At 38.1% G+C, this 20,600-nt stretch overlaps 15 protein-coding genes across 17 annotated transcripts; 6 read left to right on the forward strand and 9 right to left on the reverse strand.

The window, feature by feature from the left end:
• Position 1: 1 nt before the first annotated feature.
• Gasu_19280 (uncharacterized protein) lies at positions 2-686 on the reverse strand. The gene has a single exon (XM_005707144.1). The coding sequence runs from the start codon at positions 549-551 to the stop codon at positions 147-149; it is 405 nt and encodes a 134-aa protein (XP_005707201.1). The 5' UTR covers positions 552-686; the 3' UTR covers positions 2-146.
• Positions 687-701: 15 nt separating this feature from the next.
• On the reverse strand, positions 702-1,706 carry Gasu_19290 (uncharacterized protein). Its single transcript, XM_005707145.1, has 2 exons — positions 1,398-1,706; positions 702-1,350 (listed from the first exon to the last, which is right to left on the reverse strand). The coding sequence occupies exons 1-2, from the start codon at positions 1,656-1,658 to the stop codon at positions 1,225-1,227; spliced, it is 387 nt and encodes a 128-aa protein (XP_005707202.1). The 5' UTR covers positions 1,659-1,706; the 3' UTR covers positions 702-1,224.
• An 820-nt stretch (positions 1,707-2,526) lies between these two features.
• Positions 2,527-3,777, forward strand: Gasu_19300 (glycosyltransferase-like protein LARGE). The gene is made up of 2 exons (XM_005707146.1): positions 2,527-3,483; positions 3,539-3,777. Exons 1-2 carry the CDS (start codon positions 2,552-2,554, stop codon positions 3,747-3,749), a joined length of 1,143 nt encoding a protein of 380 aa, XP_005707203.1. The 5' UTR covers positions 2,527-2,551; the 3' UTR covers positions 3,750-3,777.
• A 4-nt stretch (positions 3,778-3,781) lies between these two features.
• Positions 3,782-4,186, reverse strand: Gasu_19310 (protein transport protein SEC61 subunit gamma). Its single transcript, XM_005707147.1, has 2 exons — positions 4,007-4,186; positions 3,782-3,960 (listed from the first exon to the last, which is right to left on the reverse strand). Exons 1-2 carry the CDS (start codon positions 4,098-4,100, stop codon positions 3,851-3,853), a joined length of 204 nt encoding a protein of 67 aa, XP_005707204.1. The 5' UTR covers positions 4,101-4,186; the 3' UTR covers positions 3,782-3,850.
• Positions 4,187-4,196: 10 nt separating this feature from the next.
• Gasu_19320 (uncharacterized protein) lies at positions 4,197-5,058 on the forward strand. Its single transcript, XM_005707148.1, has 3 exons — positions 4,197-4,672; positions 4,718-4,785; positions 4,838-5,058. Exons 1-3 carry the CDS (start codon positions 4,220-4,222, stop codon positions 4,917-4,919), a joined length of 603 nt encoding a protein of 200 aa, XP_005707205.1. The 5' UTR covers positions 4,197-4,219; the 3' UTR covers positions 4,920-5,058.
• A 33-nt stretch (positions 5,059-5,091) lies between these two features.
• Gasu_19330 (transcription initiation factor TFIID subunit D1) lies at positions 5,092-5,896 on the reverse strand. The gene is made up of 3 exons (XM_005707149.1): positions 5,812-5,896; positions 5,649-5,763; positions 5,092-5,595 (listed from the first exon to the last, which is right to left on the reverse strand). Exons 1-3 carry the CDS (start codon positions 5,890-5,892, stop codon positions 5,339-5,341), a joined length of 453 nt encoding a protein of 150 aa, XP_005707206.1. The 5' UTR covers positions 5,893-5,896; the 3' UTR covers positions 5,092-5,338.
• A 10-nt stretch (positions 5,897-5,906) lies between these two features.
• Gasu_19340 (uncharacterized protein) lies at positions 5,907-6,497 on the forward strand. Its single transcript, XM_005707150.1, has 2 exons — positions 5,907-6,126; positions 6,174-6,497. Exons 1-2 carry the CDS (start codon positions 5,925-5,927, stop codon positions 6,365-6,367), a joined length of 396 nt encoding a protein of 131 aa, XP_005707207.1. The 5' UTR covers positions 5,907-5,924; the 3' UTR covers positions 6,368-6,497.
• On the reverse strand, positions 6,212-7,696 carry Gasu_19350 (methionyl-tRNA synthetase). Of its 2 annotated transcripts, XM_005707151.1 has the most exons (6): positions 7,476-7,696; positions 7,271-7,425; positions 7,073-7,218; positions 6,719-7,025; positions 6,541-6,667; positions 6,212-6,484 (listed from the first exon to the last, which is right to left on the reverse strand). In XM_005707151.1, the coding sequence occupies exons 1-6, from the start codon at positions 7,656-7,658 to the stop codon at positions 6,419-6,421; spliced, it is 984 nt and encodes a 327-aa protein (XP_005707208.1). In that variant the 5' UTR covers positions 7,659-7,696; the 3' UTR covers positions 6,212-6,418. The 2 variants fall into 2 exon arrangements, with proteins under 2 accessions (XP_005707208.1, XP_005707209.1); XM_005707152.1 differs by lacking the exon at positions 6,212-6,484 and having other exon boundaries at positions 6,502-6,667.
• Positions 7,697-7,701: 5 nt separating this feature from the next.
• Gasu_19360 (transcription factor) lies at positions 7,702-8,936 on the reverse strand. Its single transcript, XM_005707153.1, has one exon. It carries the CDS (start codon positions 8,870-8,872, stop codon positions 7,952-7,954), a length of 921 nt encoding a protein of 306 aa, XP_005707210.1. The 5' UTR covers positions 8,873-8,936; the 3' UTR covers positions 7,702-7,951.
• Positions 8,937-8,938: 2 nt separating this feature from the next.
• Gasu_19370 (uncharacterized protein) lies at positions 8,939-10,236 on the reverse strand. Its single transcript, XM_005707154.1, has 2 exons — positions 9,863-10,236; positions 8,939-9,801 (listed from the first exon to the last, which is right to left on the reverse strand). Exons 1-2 carry the CDS (start codon positions 10,228-10,230, stop codon positions 9,057-9,059), a joined length of 1,113 nt encoding a protein of 370 aa, XP_005707211.1. The 5' UTR covers positions 10,231-10,236; the 3' UTR covers positions 8,939-9,056.
• A 10-nt stretch (positions 10,237-10,246) lies between these two features.
• Gasu_19380 (60S ribosomal protein L29e) lies at positions 10,247-10,717 on the forward strand. The gene is made up of 2 exons (XM_005707155.1): positions 10,247-10,424; positions 10,481-10,717. The coding sequence occupies exons 1-2, from the start codon at positions 10,323-10,325 to the stop codon at positions 10,589-10,591; spliced, it is 213 nt and encodes a 70-aa protein (XP_005707212.1). The 5' UTR covers positions 10,247-10,322; the 3' UTR covers positions 10,592-10,717.
• Positions 10,718-10,856: 139 nt separating this feature from the next.
• On the forward strand, positions 10,857-12,303 carry Gasu_19390 (putative CTD small phosphatase). Its single transcript, XM_005707156.1, has 2 exons — positions 10,857-11,694; positions 11,747-12,303. The coding sequence occupies exons 1-2, from the start codon at positions 10,930-10,932 to the stop codon at positions 12,173-12,175; spliced, it is 1,194 nt and encodes a 397-aa protein (XP_005707213.1). The 5' UTR covers positions 10,857-10,929; the 3' UTR covers positions 12,176-12,303.
• Positions 12,304-12,331: 28 nt separating this feature from the next.
• On the reverse strand, positions 12,332-16,366 carry Gasu_19400 (hypothetical protein). Of its 2 annotated transcripts, XM_005707158.1 has the most exons (7): positions 16,194-16,366; positions 15,136-16,142; positions 14,875-15,082; positions 14,251-14,823; positions 12,586-14,199; positions 12,418-12,488; positions 12,332-12,369 (listed from the first exon to the last, which is right to left on the reverse strand). In XM_005707158.1, exons 1-7 carry the CDS (start codon positions 16,329-16,331, stop codon positions 12,360-12,362), a joined length of 3,621 nt encoding a protein of 1,206 aa, XP_005707215.1. In that variant the 5' UTR covers positions 16,332-16,366; the 3' UTR covers positions 12,332-12,359. The 2 variants fall into 2 exon arrangements, with proteins under 2 accessions (XP_005707215.1, XP_005707214.1); XM_005707157.1 differs by lacking the exon at positions 12,332-12,369 and having other exon boundaries at positions 12,372-14,199.
• A 45-nt stretch (positions 16,367-16,411) lies between these two features.
• On the reverse strand, positions 16,412-18,016 carry Gasu_19410 (AAA-type ATPase family protein / ankyrin repeat family protein). Its single transcript, XM_005707159.1, has 4 exons — positions 17,302-18,016; positions 16,861-17,256; positions 16,606-16,792; positions 16,412-16,546 (listed from the first exon to the last, which is right to left on the reverse strand). Exons 1-4 carry the CDS (start codon positions 17,872-17,874, stop codon positions 16,449-16,451), a joined length of 1,254 nt encoding a protein of 417 aa, XP_005707216.1. The 5' UTR covers positions 17,875-18,016; the 3' UTR covers positions 16,412-16,448.
• Positions 18,017-18,256: 240 nt separating this feature from the next.
• On the forward strand, positions 18,257-20,577 carry Gasu_19420 (exosome complex exonuclease RRP6). The gene is made up of 2 exons (XM_005707160.1): positions 18,257-18,895; positions 18,944-20,577. The coding sequence occupies exons 1-2, from the start codon at positions 18,280-18,282 to the stop codon at positions 20,536-20,538; spliced, it is 2,211 nt and encodes a 736-aa protein (XP_005707217.1). The 5' UTR covers positions 18,257-18,279; the 3' UTR covers positions 20,539-20,577.
• The last annotated feature ends 23 nt before the right edge of the window (positions 20,578-20,600 follow it).

Below are 20,600 nucleotides of genomic sequence, written 5' to 3' on the forward strand. Positions count from 1 at the left end.
ATCAAGCAAACGAAACAACGACGATACATTTTATCAAGCTGAACCCAACTTGTTACCCAATTCTCTTTGCAGTATTAGAAAATACCAATTTACAGCTTTTAATAGACTCATCCCACTTCCCTTATCAATTCAGAGTTATAACCTTCTTATTCTTCGTCTTCAGGTTTAGGCGTAATGCTTCTTGCAAACTCTAACCAGGCCTTCTGTTCCTCAGTCAGATTTGAACTTCCACTCTTTTTATGTGCTTCTACAGCATCGGCAACCTCCTTGCTTTCCAACACTTCCTTTGCGTGCTCCATCCAGAACTCTGTTTCCTTTCGTGGATCCCTTCCGAAATAGTCTGAGTCTTCACCTCCCCACTGGGAACGTTGATGAGTGCGATCTTCTTCAGTCCCACAGGCGACAAGTCCCAACCTTCTCCTCTCAGGAACTATCCGTTTTCTTTGGAATAGTTTCGATTTTCTTATACATTCTAGGTCAGATTTGACTTTTCTCTGAGCATTTGACAGTTTAAGGCCACTGAAAATACTTGGGTTTGTAATAAATGACATGAAAAAATCTGCAAATAAGGCAAGTTGGAGGAAAGATTGGCAACCAATTGGTTTTCCCTGACAGCTGTGGAACAGTCCTTCACTTCCATTCTTTAACAGTTTCCTGTAAGAAGCTGGAAATTATTGCAATAGTAAAGGGTATAAGTATATGTAAAAATCTCCTCCATACCTAGAATCAACTGCAGTTGTAAGAAGAAGTTATTCAAGTCTGATTCAAGACGAGTCTGGCGTTTCTTCTGTTGGTAAAAATGGTAACTAATCTTTTGTCACGAAAGACAAGAGTCATATGCACACTATCGGCTTGAAATAAGTTTGGAACCGAACACTTTGCAAACTTAGTTTGATGGAACTCTGATTCACACTATTGTTGGCTCGAAAATTCATACTTGCAGTCTCCTTTGATATAAGCGTCGACGAGCTTTTGTATCCATACCAACTGTTTATGACCCATCGACACAATGGTGACAGTTTATTTTGGGTGACAAAAAGGGAAGGTTCCATACGAGTAAGAAACTTTCCATCCTATCTCAATATATTTGATATAAAAAATTCCTTGCGAAGCTTCAACTTCAAAGAAATGAAGGTAGTATTTTCAAATGTTAGTGTGATGAGCACAGTGAAAGTGAAACATAAAAAAGAGTTACGATACGCAAAAAGCATTGAAATATAATCTTTACAATCGGTTATGCATCAAATAATGTCTATCTCGCGCACTAGCTACAATATCTGTGGACAGAAAGTTTATCGAATACATACTAGTTTTCCTCTTTGCCGATGAACTATGCAAACCCGGACAAGACTAGACAACCATTCAACCACTATTCACTACAAGTGAAAGTTACTCACTGTTATGAAGGCCTTTCCACAGCGTCGACAAAATTTTAGGCTAGAGTTGAAAAGTTCTGGGAAGAACACATTGTCTACAGGATTTCTTTCTTCCATCCTATACTTCAGCTGAAATAGACTTCGAAGGGTAGGTGAAGCTTTTGACAAAATAGATAAGGGATATTTTGGTTTCTGAGAAACATCCTTGTTGCGTTGGTTAATTTTCTGATAGTTCCATGTTGCTTGACATCTAAAGGTGTTGATAAAAGAATAGCTTTCCATTACCGCCTCCAACAAGCAATGATCGAGCAATATGGCCAATCAATGGGGGAGTTTGATAATCTCCCCGAACCTCACGTAGTCGTGTCTCTGGCCCCGAATTATCTTTGAACGTTTCATTTGAAAATTTTCTTTAAAAGCAATCTTTTGCCTGGTATATGGATGCCTCTGGAGCATATAGATGTAGTAGTTTATCAGGAGCATTTTCCTACGTTGTTTTTAGTTGCTATGCTAAGATTGCCAAATGTTGAGTCAGGAGAATTGCCTTTCTCTGACACCTAACTGAAATGGTTCTGTTCTCAAAATATCCGTGTGAACTGTTTCAAGTTTAAAGTGAATAGCATTGTTTTGATTTAAATTGCAGATAATACTGGTATACTAGTGAAAGAAACTATCTAGACACGTTTCTAAAAAGTTACAACGACGAGAAAAAAAGTTGGATTTCCAACCATCTCAGTGAACTGTGATTGAGTAGAACATGGTGTAAAACAAGAAGAGGAAGGTTTCTCTTCAAAAATTAAGACGAAGTTGTAGTAAAAGTAGAACTGATAGTGGAGAATACTTTGCAATAAAACCAATATCAATATGTTCTGCCTAGTACAATAGATTGCTTTGCTCTTTTTCTCGATACATTTTTGTTTCAATGGAAACCTATAAAGAATTTCGCTTGCTTCTGTACTCCCAAATTTGGAGAAGATTTTTAAAGAAGCCAACAACGAGAAACTAAGACATCTCTCCTCAAAATAGCTTTATTGCATTGTAGAGAAACTGATTCCATTGCGCAACCTCATCATCACTTATAGAAACGAGCAATCTTAAAAGAAAAATGTCGAAGAAAAATGCTATGACAATGACTGCATTCCTTTTTAAATTTTAGTTGTTTTGTCATTGTGGATATGAATGCTTTCCAAACAAAGTATCGGAGCTTTCTGTTTCAATCAAAAGCTATACAACATTCACTGTTCAACTTTATCAAGAAGCATCATACTAACGGTCGCCTATTCAACCTTGCCTTGAAATTGTTTCTGACATATATTTTCTTGAGCAGTATATCATTAGCTATTCAGCTACTCAAACAATCCTTTGAATTAAAAACTCAACTGGAGAGTCCTTATGAAATAACCAGAATAGATGTAGCTATCGTTTCTATTGGAGAAAATGATATTCTTAATATGAAGAGAATGATTTCATCCTTAGTTATGTCATCATCTCCAAACGTGAAGTTTCATTTTCATCTGATTAGCGATAAAAAGGGTTTGAATGCTGCCAAAAATTGGTATACGTTGTGGAACTCTGCGTGTGCCGTTTGGAATATATACGACATCGAATCTTCAAAACTTTCAAAGGCCCTAGACCAGTTTCATAGCTTGACTGGAGGGAAAATGCGTACTGCGGTTCATTATCATGGAAAAGAAGCTCTTTGGAAACTACTTCTTCCTTCGTTTCTTCAGAGTGATAATTTGTTGGTTTTGGACACTGATATGATCATTTTAAGGGATGTTCTGGAACTATGGCATCGATGGAGACTTACGAGACAATCGGTACATCTTGGGATGCCTTGTATGTCACGAGATAATTCTTGGCTTTACCCCTTGTGGAGAGAAATATTTCCTGAGAATGGAACACTTCATTGCATGTCAGGAACTTTACTCATGAGACCTCGCAAGATGCGACAGGAAAATTGGATAAATGTGGTTGCATCATCCACAAATAAAATATTAGAAGACTTTCCAGGCTGGACTGCAATTTCGGCAGATCAAGATATTTTCAACTTGGTTGCCAAATCGATACCGGAGAAGGTAACGAATATTGGTTGTGAATGGAACTGGTAAGTTTGTCTCTTCATAATGACACATTGAACCATCACACAAACGTGTGTATAGCTATTATACTTGGTTTGCAAAATTCTTGTCAGCCAACGAGATGCCTATTTCTTGTTCTCATCGGCGTTGTGCTATTTTACACTATAACAATCGTTCCTATACCAATTGGTGGCACAATAGAACGAGCTTCTTTCAGAGGTTTTGGGACGCATATGAAAATTTTCCGGTGTCGTATTTGAATGCCAAAGGATATTCGCATTGTTTTTTCTAAGTCCCACAGATTCGAATAGTAAAAGGACTAGATAGACAAGAAACGGTGATAGTTTATTACTGATGTCACATGGCAAAAGAAACCATTGACGCTGGGCCCATTCAGCTCAATAGAATGTTGTTCACGGGTATATGTATTAAGCGTACAAAAAAGCCAATAAAGCCCATCACCAAAAATCCAACAGCAGTTGCGCCGGCAATCTTGAGGAATTCTAGAAAGGTTAAGTAACACTCACGTCGTCTCAACCACTCCCTTACCTCGACGGTCGGGCTTCGTACAACGTCGAACCAGACGATAGGAGTCGACCATAAAGCTGGAGAAAGGGGAAACAATTTCTTGAAAGCCGTCCATCTTAAAGTTTTTCTGTCCTACTCGGTTCCGAAACGTTCAAAACAGCTGTATTCACTTTCTTCCCAATCAATCAATTAAGACCGGTTGCTTCAAGGCATTCTCGGTGTAGGAATACGTCGATGCAGCAAGAAAAGAAACAGCAAGCACAAGAAGTTTTTATACGTCCACTTGAACAAGAGGAAACTGAAATATTCATTTATCCAGAAATATTTCCAGAACAAGAATTAGATAAACAACTGCAGGAAGAGTTGCAAAATGCTTCCGAACTTGACCCAGTGTTGGACGCCTGGTATATCGAAGATAGTGATCGATCAAGTGATACGGTTGAAATAGCAAACGACGCTGCAAGTGTATCTTCAGAAGAAGAAGAAGAAGAAGAATTCTTTCGCTGCCGTGGTTTGCTCGAAGATAAAACATATTCTTCAGTCGTTGACGCTTTGAGAGATGCTGCTGTTGTCCATGACTTTTGCTTTGAAAGGGAGTTGCAAGAGGCGAATCTGGATATATATGGAAGAATCGCTAGCGTGAACCTTTTGAGAAAGCTGGTATACATGGAACGTTTGACTGTCAAGGTATGAATTTACTGTTCAACTTCCCAATCCTAACGCTATTTGTAGGAGACTTTAAAGAGATGGCGAGATTATGTTCACAACTTGGGACAAGGCTCAGTATGTTTAGATACACGGTGAGTATTTTGGATAGTTTTCTGATATTATTGGACTGACTATCCTTAATAGTCTTTTGCAAAGTTACTTCAGGGATGATCCATTGTTGCATTTTGCAGCCGATTACTTTATGGAAGACGAATGGGTCGATTAACTATATACGGTGGAGATAGTGGAAGAATTCAAAAACATACAGGAAATATTGTTGAATATTTGAGAAATTTTGAACCCATATCTTCCAGCTCTCGATACTTCTTGACTTTTAACATGGGAATATAATGTGAAGAATTGAGCAGTTGGAAGTTGTGTGAATCCATTCGTGAAATATTTCTGAGAACTACTTTATATCATAGTTCGATGCTATTCATTGGTTTGTTCTATGAGAACAGCAACTTTTCATCTGTTTACAAATGTAGAAAACTACAGAGTTTATTTCTTGTAAGGCCATCACATATTTATCTCTACCAATATATCCGATAGTATCAGTCATATTCCAAAGAATGTAAAGTTTCGCAATTTGTAGTTTTGAATAAGTATTCTGCAGTTTCAGCGACTTACTAGGCGAATGACAAATCAAGTCACTTGCTCAGAGTTTGCTTCCTTCTTACAAGCTTTGATTTCTCCCTTCTTATTTGGTTTATTGGCCTTAGGGTCTGCCTTTTTTATCTTCCCAGATACTCGGCCACCAGAAGACGACCTTCTTTCTCCTTTTAAGTTTTGTTCGCTATCAATAACTTGCATTCGATAAGTATGAGCAGGTAAAATGGAGGGTTTCCTTAAAGTAGGAACTGTTTGTCCTATACAAGGTACTCTCATTCCCCATAACTGTTCTGAAACACATTTCAACTTGCAAGTACTGTAAGAAAAGAACCAATAAACTAACCCAAAGCTAATTGAATATCACAACTTTCTAACTTGTTACTATTCCGATGTTTCGCTAAGGTACAAGCAAAGTCGGTGACGCTTTCCACAAAGGTCTCTGCGTGTTCTTGTAGAAACTAGTAAAAATATGAAAAGATTGTATTTGTGAATATCGTTGCAAGTACCTCTACTACTTCCTCTTCTAGTTGTGTATCATCTGCTAGTCTTTGAAGTTCATTCTTGGATATGACTTGGTTGTCATCCATTCCCCCCTCAAAAGCCTCTCAACAAATGAGAGATGTCGAAGTCCTCAGAAACTACGGAAAGTTCGCCTAGAAGAGTAAGAAGACCAGTCTATACTGCGCGAGGTCAAACTTTTCAGTGGGAAGACCTTCGCCCTGATGAGAAAGATGCCATTCTAGACTGTGCAACATCAGCTGGTATTCGAGCTGCTGCAGGTTTTGGTACTGTGCTTAGTCTATGTGCCTTTGCTAGAGCTNGTAAGTAGACTGAATTGCCTATCAGGTGATTATAATATTCACTGAAGGACTAGACATTGACAGACTAAGTATGGTTCCTCGTTGGGCAGGAATACTATCTGTGACTACGTTTGGCGTTGCGGGTGCGTATGGTGCAGCCTTGACAGCAGTTCCTAGTTGTATTCGCTCTATTCACAGCCTTACCGATTCCTCACTTGCAACAGCTTTGGATGAGACTATGGCAGATTGGAGTTCCTCATGAAGTTTGGGAAACTTTCATTGCACAGCTAGGTACTCATTGATTCCATTTTAATCAGGAAACATTACCGTTGGTTATAGAACAAAAGCAAGGTCCTTGACTGGTCAACAAAGATCGACTCTATTGTCCGTTTTCAAACCGTATTAGATCCTAATCGAAATATTTCACATACATACCTCCAATAATGCAACTCCTTTAGAATCTGTTTTGAGAAAATCAACAATTCTTTCGAAAGACTGAGTTGCTTGTTTGCCTGATTCGGTAGGTTTCATTTCAACACCATCAAAGTAAACCAACTCTCCACTAAAATATAGTGTAAAGTCTACATCTAGAAACACAAATAGGAATACCTACACTTGGGTATGTTCTGGAGGTGAAAGAGGCTCCACTTTGCTTTTATCTTTCGTTGAACCACAAAGCAACATGCCTTTACTTTCTATGCCTCTCATCTTCTTTGCTTTGAGGTTGCACAAGACAAGGACTTTCCTTGATACGAGCTGCTCTGGTTCATAATGTTTGACCAGTCCCGATACAATAGTTCTAGGATTATCTTCTCCAATATCTATTTCTTCAACAAGAAGTGTATCGGCGTTTGGATGCTTCTTACAAGATAGTATCTTGCCAACCCGAATCTCCAACATCGAGGCATCCTGAAGAGAGACTTGAAGTACATTTGTCAAAAATGGAGGCCAAGAAAGAGAAACTTGCCTTTCGGTGCCACTGTTGTTGTTGAATGCTTCAACAAAAGTTTTCCTTGAAATATGAGTTGTTCTGAGGTAACATCCCGTTTCATTGTAAATATTTGCACTCGATAAACAACTTCTGGTTTCCAATTGTCGATACATATGTGGCTCCTAACCAACACAGAAATATACACAACAACAAAAAGTCGAAAACCCTAAATACTTTGAAGAAGTTTGCCACGAACAAGGAAGCTCTAAACGTCCATAATGAACTTTATAACATAAACTGTCTTCAACAGGAGTAAACTCCAACACGAGTCTGCCTTTGTTATCCACAACACCATCACACTTTCCTTTCGTTCCTAGAAAAGTCCACTGCTAATAGATTGCCATTAAAAATAAACCCATTCAAATAAACTGTCTCGTACGCTTTCTAACCAGGTTACCTTGAGCTGCGAACTAGTGATAGCTTGATCGAAAGTTGCCAACGTGCGTTTGTTCATGAATCCTTTTCTTTTGACGTTGATAGATGGACACAGTTTTGTTCTTTGAAAGGATTCCTTGAAAAGCTTTGGGATCCAATGGTTCACAAAAGCAGTTGTTGTCATCATGACTGGCAACACAATCTCCAAATGAGATATGAAATGCCTCAAGTGTAAAAATTGTTGTATAAGATTCATGATGTGACTAATTACTTTTATAAAACAACAGTTCTCTCGAACGTTGGAGAGGTATTCATATCCACAAAAAGCTAAAGGAGTCAGCTTTTCAAACAATCATTATTTCTCCAATCAAAATCAGGTTGAAACAAGTGCTCACATGAAGTATGATTCTGAACACAAAAATATATTTCCTTCTTTTTGTTTCAGCATTGAGTTCTTTCATCTTAAAAGTCTTTAAGCAACTATCTTCTCAACTCTCGAAGGGAGGCTTCACGAAATGTTCTCGCCAAAAGAGCATGAGTATTTTCCAATTGTTGCTTCTCTTCCTGTAACACTTTCAACCTTTGATTGAGCGACTTTAAATATTGTCCATTGCTCTGAACCTGATTCGTGTGAATATACGGGTCAGGAAGAGGCTTGTAATAGTAGTCACAAGCCAACTGTACAAGCTTCGAAGGTCCCAGATTACGAATTCCATCCACACCCAAATGAATAGCTAAAGCAGGAAGATTCCATTCAAGCATATTCGAAGCATTAGTTGCCAAGTCATAGGCTTCTGTTAATGAGGAGGAAACTAGAGATGGGTTTCTTCTTAGTCCATTGCTTCGAACTTGTGGAGAATTGGCTATGTCAGCTACTCGTTGGTTTCTCAATTCAAAAGTTTGTTCCCTTCCAATCCTTGAATCTAGCAATTCTTGACTACCAAATACATTGGAATTATCAACGCTCGGGTCAAAACTCCCAGCTGAACGACGAGTATCTTGCACATCAAGAACAGGTTCCTCCTGACTCTTTTTTCCTTTTATCCAATCCTCAACACTGCTTCTTTCCTGAGAACTTTTCTCCAAACTCTTCAAGGTTGCTTGACACTCTTCCAAGTGGGAATGTAACAGTGACCTAATTTTGTTGTTCAACCTCTCTATTTCTTCCTTGCCAATTGAAACAGATCCTTTCCCTCGTCCTTGTTCTTTTAAAAAGTGTACAAGTGTTTTAAGATTCTGTATTTTTCGATAAGGCCATCTTTTTATTCCATAAACCCTACAAGCACTCTTTAAGTAAGAAACGCTCACTCCAAGGTCCGACGAGGCTTTAGTCAACGTCTTATCGAAATGTTGCTGCAACAACTCAAAAGGAATATTTGGTCGTGTCCTTGGCTTTACCATCCATAAATATGCTTCCACAAGCTTTCTCCACTGCAGTTTAGAACAGCAATAGTCCCATTGAAGGGTTTAGGCAAAAAGAATTTTATGTGTAGAAATGCAACGATTCCAACTCCTATTTCGACGCTCATTGTCGCACTCATTTCTCTTCGACAACGTCAACAAGTTAACTTGGAGTACAAGTTGATCATTCATCCATTTTTCTATACATATCCTTCACCATTCTTATCAGTTCAATGCGACCTTGAATCCATGACCTTAACCATTCAATTCTTCTATGGTTGCTTCCAACTTTCTCCAGTTTCATCAGAATATTTGTTTCACGAGTCTCCAAAAGCACACAGATATCATAAAGTCTTGCACAATTGGTTTCATTCACAAGTTTATCCACATCTCGTTCCTCACAATGGTTACAAAAGGCGATGAGAAGATTGGGTGAAAATCCTTCTCTATCTAAAACTACCCGTTCATAAAACTTGATAGATTCATCCAGTTCATGTGGATAAAAAGACAAAGTATCCCAAGGATTATCATTCAATGTGAATCCATAATACATCATAAGTTCCGTATTAGAAAGTGCACCATAAGATACGAATACTTGTGTTCCGATGGAAAAATTTCGATGTGCACGAAATACATAATAACCTCGTTCCCATTTAGCATAAAGAATGTCCACAGGAGTATCCACTGCTTCGTGATTGAATATATCTCCTAAAGGCACCAGGGCTCCTGCAATGTCATCGGGTAAATAACATATGCGGCTCACTACAGCACAATACCATCGCACAAACTCTTTGAATAAGACATTCCACTTATCTCTATCATCAACACTAGAGAAATGAGGAATAACATATGTTTGAAAAGTGTCACGTAATATACGACGAACGGACTCCACCATTTGCATGATATCTGCTTCAGTAACATACGATAATCTAAATGGTCTTTTTAAGCAAATTTCTTTTTTTGAGTATTTGTGCAAGCTTCTACACCTACAAAAGGCCGTCTCGATACAAGAAGAGCAAATCATACGAAGTGGGTAGCACTTGTAGATAGGGCTTCCAAAAAGAGTCACTTTGCCTGGATTCAAAAAAAAGAAATATGGAAACCAATAAAACTCCTTGAACACTTGATATTTGTTGATGACCTATCCAGTTGTTCCTTTCCAACCACTTGCATACTTTGTTACCAGTTATCAATAGTGGGTCTGGTATTTCAAGCAAAATGCTTCCCTTTGTGATTGGCTTTTTAGCAAGGAATGTTCTGTAGTTATTATCATAACGCTCCAACGACAATAGTTGTTTCCATTGACTTACTTGATGGGCTTCTAACCAACGTTCAAATTGATTCCAAGTAAACGACATTACCAAACAAAATTCGTCGTCGTCCTTATTGCATTCTTCTCGAGTTGGGGAAAGCATTGCACGTTGTTGTTGCTTGAGAACAAAAGGACAAAATGGCTAAAAGTAAAAATCATACCAATCATAACCAGTCTTATAAGGCTCATCGAAACGGCATCAAGTTACCTAGACAACGTAGATATCAAGGAAGAAAGGGAGTACGTTTCGTTGAGTGATTGTAGTTTATATTGACAACAATTGATATTCTTCTTAGGTGGATGGCAAGTTTTTACGAAATCAAAAATATGCGAGGACTGGAACCATTCGAGCGTTAAGGAAGCAGCGAAAGGAACAGGCGGAAGTCAACAAAGCTACAAAACAGTAGTTTGAAGTATTGTACCAAACAGAAAAATCCTATACAGACTAGTAAAAAATACAACCTAATATCAGGTTGAGAACTTTTATAGTATTCTATTTTGGCAACTCACACCTTCCGACAGCTCATTGTCTGCGCACCCTCATGCACAATGAGATAAGCTATTAAAGAAAAAAGAGAGAGAGAAAGAGAGAGAGAGAAAGAGAGAGAGAGGAATGTGGAACCCAAATTTTTGGTGCAAGTGGATGAAGAAGACTACGCACTAGTGCTGGTCATTTTTGCATTGTTTTGACAAAACTTTATTTATTTGTAGCTATCCATTTAAAAGAATTATATTGCGTGGAACTATGGAACGACAATCTAACTCCGGAAAGAAACCAGTTGCTGGAAAACACGAAACTTTGTCGTCCTCCTCAAAAGACGATTCCTCGGTTCCCTTTCTAGTCAAGTTATTTCGACTTTGTTGCTCTTCAACTTCTAGTGAGAATGATTCCGGTGTAAAGCTTCAGGAAGAGGTTGCAAAGGATGGCCATTCTAACTTTCGTCTCAAAGCAGGTGAGCCTAGAAGAGTTCACGTTATTGAATATTATGAAGATGAAGGCAAGGCCAAAAGGGATAAGCAGAAAGACAGTCTCCAGCTTCGGATAGACTCAAAAGAATGTAGTAAGGCTGATGAAGAACTGCAAGATGGTGATTCCACTAGAGAAGACACTATTCCAACCCCCCATCCAGTTGGTCACAGCACAAGTATTTATATTACCGCTATGCCGAGCGAGTGGCAGGACGAAACAAAATATGCTACTGATAAACACATTTGGGTATCGTCTCCTACTCATCCTCACTACAGGAAGCGAGTTCGAAACTTTGAACTTAATCCAGTCACTGAGGAGGTTGCTTCAGAGAAGAGAAAGTCCACCCACTTGTTGCCTCCACAAACTGAGGAAATGAAAGAGAAGAAAACCTTGGTATTAGACTTGGACGAAACCTTGGTTCATAGTGGCTTTGAAGGTTCTAGAGAAACCAGTGACTTTGTTCTCAGTATGCAAGTAGAAAATACAAACCTTCAATTATTTGTCAAAATGAGACCTTATCTGAAGGAATTTTTGCAAGAGGTACGTGAAGGCTTGATTCTAGTACAACTGACAGCGAATATACTAATGTTAGGTCACCAAACATTTTGAGATAGTGATATTCACGGCATCTATGGTAACTTATGCAGATCCCGTTATTGATCTTATGTTCGATGCCACAGGCGTTGCACATATACCGGAGACCCACCGATTGTTTCGTGAAAGTTGTGAGTATGATCCTGAGACTTGTTCTTTTCACAAAGACCTGATGGCCTTGGGGAGGGATATCAAAAAAGTCATCATAGTGGACAATTCTCCTACGGCATATACAAAGAATCCCTATAATGCAATACCTATTCCTACTTGGATGAATGATGAGAATGACCATTCCCTGTTGGATGTTTTATCTATTTTGAAAACCCTGATTCCAGTGCAAGACGTTCGAACAGTATTGAAACAACTAAAGGAACAAAATGAAGAATTGGATAAACAAGACCGTCAGAAAAATAATCATTCTTCATAAAACATGGATAATTATTTTGCGATTTTCTAGTCCCTTTTGGCAATATCTTTTTCAGCCTGTATACCATCATACAAGGATTGCAGATGTTCATTATCGTGAATTCGTTGAATAAACTCCACAACTTGAGGAAATTGTTGGCATGCTTCCATTCTTTCCATTTCATAAATAACCCGCATGGTTCCTCTCAGTTGTTCCTACATCACACTCAAAACCAAAGTTTCGTGCTATCCATTATTGCTTACCTTGTGTTTCTCAATCTCTTGCGCAACTGCATTTTCTTTAGGTTTACTTGAAACGATGTCTGATAAAACGGCTACAAGACTAGATATTTTCGAATCATCTTTCAGGATATGAAAGGCATCATAATTGCTTAGCAGGTATATCAGTAGTTTTTCTACTATTCCCCTTACATCTGGATGATCTTTGAGACCTTTGATTACAGCGTTTACCAATCTTTCTGGAATAGGTGGATTTTGAAAACTCTCCAAATACGATGGCAACAATGCAAGTAGTGCTTCAAATGCAGTCTTTCTCAACTGAATACCTTCATCAATTGAATGTTTAAATGGACCAAGATCTACAGTTTTAATGAGGTCTGGCCTTGGTTCTGTATGAAGTAATAGAACATTCAATATATTGGATACTTTTTCCTTCAACAGCATAGGACACAATCTAGCACAAGTAATGATAAAAGATATGGCTGCAGTATCCACATCTGCATTTGGATCCTGCAATAAATCCAATAAATAAGGCAAGTACGGATGTAAATGTTGTATAAACAAGTCAAGGGATGAGTCCGTCCTCGCCAAGTAATTGAAAGCTGCTTTTACTGCCAATAATGAAGTCCATCTCACTTGTACATTGGAACTGGTCAATGATTGCTGTATTATTGCAAAAAGACGAAGAGGAGACACTGCTAGCAAAGTGCCCAAACATTCAGAAGATATACTGCGTATACTCTCTTTGCTAGATGAAGATAATGCGTATGGTTCAATTGATTTCTTTTCTTCAGTATTACTCGTTTCCATGGGTTGCAATGCATTATCTGCATCTTGTACACAAGCAATCAACGATTGTGTCATGGCATCTATGTCATTCAATAGTGACATGGAGGAGAGATGTATCTGGCAAAGTATTGCTTCTTTCACAGCAAGTAAATAAACGTAACGTCCTCTTGTTTCTGTGCCGTTGACATACGAAACCAACTTGGAAATGCCTTGACGACTATCAACAAAACGTATCAGACTACCCAAAGCAGCAGCAGCTGAACCAACGATCTCTTCGTCTTCACAACGAATCATTTCATATATAGTGCCTTCCATTTTATCTGATAAAGCAAGCTCAGTTACAGAATCCATATATCCCAACTCATTCAGTGTAAATAACACAAATAGCTTCGATGATTTACTATTATCGTCTAGGGGACTTTGGAGTATCTCCAACAATGTTTGACACACAAAGGTCATGTCTATATTCGCACTCCAAAAAATGGCCACTAAAGAAGAAAGATTCTTCATAACGGAGGAATGCATTTTGGGATCTTTCTTCACCAAAGCCAATATATCGTGGAATATATTCGCTACTGGGAAATAAGAAGAGCGACGGTAAATAATGGTCCGAAATAATTCTGAAATGGAACCTTTCAGTTTCCCTTGCAAAGGTGATGAAACTAATACATTCATAATAGCTGGATAAGTTTCCTCTTTAAACAGCAATACGAAATTTTCATCTCTCCAGGCAATAAGCTTCGAGAAAATCTGAAACACGATCGCTGTTCTCCTCCATTCCGAACGATGAATCAAACTTGTAAGCTCACTGACGAGTGATGAGTCTAGTTGTGAAGGAACCAACGTAACCGAGCAATTTATGGACTCTAGACATGACTCCCGAAGCTTATCGTCTTTCTTCCTAAGAAGAGAAATTACTCGCTTCCAAAACTCCATTAGAACTTGTTCATCTATTTTTGTTCCCAATGGACTTTGTAATATATTGGAAAATGAACGTATTGCAGTTGTTCTGACAAACTAAAACAATTTAAAAGGAGAATATCTGACATACGAAAATTCTCAACTTACATCATCATGAAGTTTATCCAACATTAGACGAAGCGACTTGTCCCTTTTCAAAGAAACCAATTCAGGGAAAGAGGCACAAAGAGTAGATAGACATTCAATTGCTGCCTCCTTCACTTCAGTATCTTGATCAGAAGCTTCCAATCGATACATTGCAAAATCATGTGCTTTCAACAATGCGTCACTAATACTTGCAATAGCGAGATCATCTTGAGTCAATACAGTAAAGATACTCTTGCAAGCATGGAGGGACTGTGCAGTAATGCGATAATAACCTTGAGCTCCAATATCTACCAAATGATTCAAAAATACTGCTAAATGTTGAGGACACTTGTGTCTACATAACAAGGGAGCACAGCGTTCCAACAAGGCGATTCCATCAGACTGAACAGAAGCATTGTTTTCTTTTAGAAAACAAGGCTCTACATAAGACTGGGAAATATTCATCAAATCCTGTTCACTGAGCCAAACTGCAGCAATAGCAATGAATTCCTTCATGAACACTAGGACAGCATTTTTTAGTGGTATCGAACGAGATTTGTATACTAATTGAAGTTTCAAAATAATAAATGAACTCTAAAAAAGAATTATTGAGCAAAAGGTTGGAAAATGAACAAGAAAACTTACTCTTTCCTTCAAGACCAATATTACTTGGTGATAGATGGAACTTTCCAAATTCAACTCTTCACTTGATGGCAAGCATGGAATAATAGTCTTAAACAAGTCAGTGAGACCGTTCAATAATTCCAACATAACCTGCTCGTCTCTCTCTTGTAAACGCTGAATCATGCAATCAGCCAATTGGGCCAAAGGAAACGATAACTTGTGAAAATTTCTAACATATGCCATTCAATACTACGTTTTCAAATAGGCGAACCAAGTTAATACCTTGCTAAAAATATTGCATGAATACAACGTGCTGCAACACGTCGGACTTTGCAACTCAAGTCTTCGTCATCTGTAAAGTCATCATCTTCTTCCAATTCTGATCCCGACTCTTCATCAAACTCTGTATCTTGTTCCACTAAATTGGGATCATATCTTAAAGCTGCCTCTAATACAGTTGCTAACTGAGATTGAATTGTCTCCAATTGAATAGGAACAGTTTGAAGAAACAGCTCGAATATTTGCAGTACAGATTCATACAAGTCTTCATCTTCTATCCAAGATGGACTGTCCAAAAGTTTCAATAACAACTCTGCAATTGTACCGATATAAGGATACAAAACATGAGACCCTGTAACCTTAAAGAGAGCTTGAATGGTACTGAGAGAATTACGAACAGTGTCAACCACTTGTTTGTTGACTTGTTTCGCTTGCAAATTTTGACGAAACTCGAATAACAAAGAATCCATGAAAGACTGCAAATAACTGTAGGGTGCTCGTGAAAGAAATAAAGCCAAACAATGAACAGCTCTCTTTCTAACCATATTATGCGATGAACTCACTAGCCCAGACAAACTTTCCATAAATTCATCTGCCACTCGAACGATAGTGAATGAAAACTTTGTAGTAACGTCACACAACATATCCAGGCAGTCTAACTTGACCTCAAGAGAAGAATTATTCCGTGCACTAGACAAAAGTTTAGGAACAACTCTTTGTCCTATTATAGTGTCTCCTGTGGAGGTTGGGTCGATACGGTTCAAAAGTGACTTGAGAGTAATCAAACAGTTATCTCTCGAAACATTCTTTGCGGCTGCCACAACAGTATTTCTTTGATGGTTACTTTTTGAGTCTTCCGAAATATGCAGCAGATTTGCAATCAGTATTTCTATCACGGTCTCCAATAGGTGGAGTTCACTTTGTGCTAGCAACAAGGGCAAAGCTTTTAAAGCAATGCTCTGCACGTCAGAAGAAGTGTCCTGCAAAGCTTTCAACAATGCTGTACATAACTTTCAAACTTGTCAGTGACAAACATTAACTTTATACAACTCCTTTCATACCTTGCTTTCCAAGAGGGGGTCTAACTGTATAGGACCCTTTTGGAGTTCATTGAGCAAGTCCGAAGCTGCCATATACCGAAAGTCTTTATCAGTGGACTCTAGTCGTTCAGCCAAAATATTGTAAGGCTTGTTAGACATGAGGACTTTCAAAGGCTTTCCCAATCAAAACAAAAGCTATTGAGCGTATGATTTTTAAATGCCGCGACAAGTAACAAAAAAGAATAATCAACACCTTAACAATAGTTTCCCTTTATTTTACTCAACTATGGCAGTCTCTCCCCTTGCTTCCAATTCCTTAGCACTAACAAAGTCTTCTGGCTTTAATATTCGAAGTTCACGTCTCGAAACCAAACCTATTACAAATATACATAATCAAATTTCTATTCTCCTTGGCAATAAATACAATACTTGCCATCTGAAGAAGAAGCTATTTTCTCGTTAAATATTCGAACTGCAGCTCTCATACGAGCACGATCCACGGCATTTCTAACTGTTCGAGCATTCGAGAAATACGGCATCGCCATTCGTTTACGAAGATATTCCTTAAGAACAACTTCTGCATCCGGCTCAATATCATAAAAGAGACCCTTACACATGAGCTATATCAAAATATATCAATCTTTAAGATTACAACGAAACATTCTAGTTCTATCTCTCTCTCTCTCACCTTTGCAATCTCTACCAATTCGTCAACTTCATAGTCAGGAAAAGTAATGTGGTTACCAATTCTAGACTTCATTCCAGGAATATAAGAGAAAAACTTGTTCATCTTATCCTCGTAACCTGCAAGTACGACTACTAAATCATCTTTGTTATTTTCCATGATATTTAATAATATTTCGATGGATTCGACTCCATAATCCTTTTCATTAGCAGCATTATACAAATAATAAGCTTCATCGATTAGAAGCACTCCACCCATTGCCTTTTTGATAACTTCCTTTGTCTTTGGTGCAGTGTGTCCTACATATTGTCCAACCAAGTCATCACGAGTTGCAACTACTAAGTGTCCTTGACGACAATATCCCATCTTCTTCAAAATCTGTCCCATTCTCATAGCTACCTAGCCAAATATCAATATTGAATATATCAAGATACTGATACATACTGTTGTTTTACCAGTTCCAGGTGATCCTGTGAAACACATGTGAAGAGAAGGAACGGCAGTATCCAAACCAATTTTTGCTCGAAGTTTGTCTATCACTAACAATGCAGCAATTTCACGAACTCTTCTTTTCACAGGGAGTAAACCGATGAGATCCACGTCAAGACTATCCAAAACTTCAGATACTCCTTCCTTGTACATATACTCGTCCACTGTTCCTGCTTGTGTTTCGTCTGGTATTTCTTTCAACAAATGCTTTTTCCTTTCCTTCTCCATGCGGGCTCTCTCTTGTTCTTCTTTTCTTCTTTCATTCTCTTCCCTTTCTTTCTTTGCTTCTATATCTCTTTCTCTCAAAGCGTCACTGAGACGTCTTGTATAACCTCTACTGGCATCACCTCCCACTGCTCCATCGTCACTTTGAGCAAGTAGAGTCAAAGCACAGTGCTTTTTCGGACTTTGAACGAGATAACAGTCTTTCGGACAACTTATGCCACGAAGAAAATGAGAGTAGTGCTTTTTCCAACTAAATATACTGTTGTTGTTACAGAAAGCATAGTGGATGCTGTAGAAACTCATGAGACAATGATGGTTGGACAATCTCCACTACTGAAAGAAAACAAATTCACTTTGAATTATATGTGGATTATGCACCACAAATGCTGCTTTCCCTACAGTTTCTTGACAAGACGAGCTGTAAGTCCCGTTATTTTCAGAAAAGTTTGAAAATTTCGTGTAAAAGAACATACATATTATGGAAGGATTCCTTTTTCAGCATAAAGTGAAACTAGATTTGAAAGGAGGGTTGAAAACGAATAGACAGTTATTTCAACTAGAACATCGTCTCGAAGAATAGTGCACCATCTCTACTTGTAAACTTGGCACTTGAAAACCAACTAGAACGACAAATAAACGATAACTTTGCAACTTTTCAAATGAATCACCGGTCGATAAATAATATTCCCATTGATTGTCGAGCGGAGGATGACGCATAATGATCCTGTTTTAAAACCTTTTCGTGCAGCTGTAAACTGCTTTAATCAGTTGCCACTGAAAGATGAACTCGATTTTTATGAAAAGACTTGTCAACCCTATAGTGAAAAGCTACAGTCTGTGGACCATCTCTTGAAGACTTGTTTGGGGCAAATAGTCTCTCAGAACACAAACAGTCAGGGGTTCGACACCGAAACAGACTTGGAGACCATTTTTGAAAATACACAAGAAGCTGTGGAATTTTTCCTGGAACAGACAGATGACTGTCTAGATGCACTTAGGGGTATTAAGAAAACCAGTGAAGAAGATTCACTGCAGTCGTCAACTCCACTTTCGAGCGATGAGAGGAGAACTAGATGGAAACAAACAGATATGCCTAAACCTCAAAAGAAATTTCCAGATTATCCAATCAATAACCTTTTGACAGACCCAAATGTAGTTGCTACTCCCTCAGAATTCTCCACCAACGAAAGTGACGCGTTTTCAAGGTTAGACAGTCACTTGTTTAAGTTGCATCAAAAGAATAGAAAACACAGTTCTGCCAAAGTCTCTGATTACTATCAAAAACTATTGAAAGAGTTGAAAAATAATGCTGATTCCTTTCAAGGTATGTCAAAACAGTTTTCTACTGGTTGTTCTTAGTTGCGATATTTAGGGTCTTCTACGGTGACATTGTATTTACCTTTGGAGGATACCAAATGTACCTTTGTAAACTCTCTGTCGTCACTAGAAGACATGATAACCAAGCTTGAAAAGGAAAAGGAAATAGCTGTGGATATTGAGAATCATAGCTATCGTTCGTTTCAAGGTTTCATTTGTTTATTACAGTTTTCTACTCGTCAAGAAGACTTTGTCGTGGATGCAATTGAGCTTCGAGGTCATCTTAAAATGTTATCAAAGATTTTAGAAAATGGAAATATTCTCAAAGTTCTTCATGGAGCTGATAGCGATGTGCAATGGTTACAACGGGATTTTGGTTTGTATATTGTTCATATGTTTGACACAGGTCAAGCAAGTAGACAGCTGAAATTTCCATTTCTTTCCTTGTCTTATCTGTTGAAACGTTATTGCAATATTGATAACTCGAAAACCAAAAAATATTATCAGTTGGCAGATTGGCGCATTCGGCCTTTACCGGAAGATATGTTTTCATATGCGAGACAAGATACTCATTATCTATTATACATATATGACAGACTTTGTGAAGAACTGAGACAGTCTTCTAATTGTAATAACAATCTATTGACTTGTGCTTATCGTGCTTCTATCCAAGTCTCTATGTTGATTTATGAGAAACCTCAAATGAATCCACTGGAATATCAGTCGATCCTTTCTCGAAGAAAGTTGCATTTCGATGAAAAGCAAACTCTTGCTTTACGCACACTCTGTCGATGGAGAGACGAGATTGCTCGGATAGAAGATGAAAGCCTCGTTTATGTTTTGCCCGAGAAGTGTATGATTGAAATTGCAAAACGTATACCTCAAAGTGAAAGCGAGTTACGTGGTTGTTGTCCTTATTCGATTCCACCTTTACTCAAGACATATGAGAATGAAGTTTTGAAACTTTTACAGGAATCCATCATGGAAGAAAGCGAATGGAATAAGTCGGAGCAAGAAATAACAATGTGTTGTACAAATGGGCAAATGGAAGAGTATGCCTCCACTCCTAGCCATATTGTTGGATTTCAAAGTAATCTTGTGCCTCCTATATCGGTTTCCTCTAATAGTAGCTTATTTGGTTCCACTTTATCGGTTGGAAAGAAAAGAAGTGATTTGTCTGTAAGAAAGGACAAAGTAGATGAGATACGTCAGGAAATGTTGCAGCAGATATCAAGTCGTTTCCGTGAAGGACCTTTCGTGAAAGATGTTGAACAAGTTCCCAGACAAGAAGAAATTTTGTCAGACGCAGATGACGACGACAACAGCAACAATTATAAGAAGAAAGAAGAGGAACAATTACGACATGATGCAGATGACAACGTGATGATTTTAGTTCCGCAAGGCATGTCATCGAGAAAGAGACGAACAAAGAAATCCAAAAAGAAAAAGAAAAATTTCCATGTATCAACAAAGGAACCGGATCTTACACCATTTTTCCAAAAAATATCAAATGAAGCAAGGGAAAATGTTGATTCAGAACATTTGAACAACAAGGAATCAAAGATTCCTAAAAATGGAAAGAAGAATAAGAATAATTCTACATTTAGTTCAGTGAGATTGAAACTGGGAAACCGTAGCGCTACCTTTTGATTTCCATCATATTTTGTCCTTACAATTAGTTTCTGGTTTTTATTGTTGGCTTATAGGATGAT

Source organism: Galdieria sulphuraria (assembly GCF_000341285.1).
Source record: "Galdieria sulphuraria unplaced genomic scaffold scaf_13, whole genome shotgun sequence".
Classification (NCBI taxonomy): domain Eukaryota; phylum Rhodophyta; class Bangiophyceae; order Galdieriales; family Galdieriaceae; genus Galdieria; species Galdieria sulphuraria.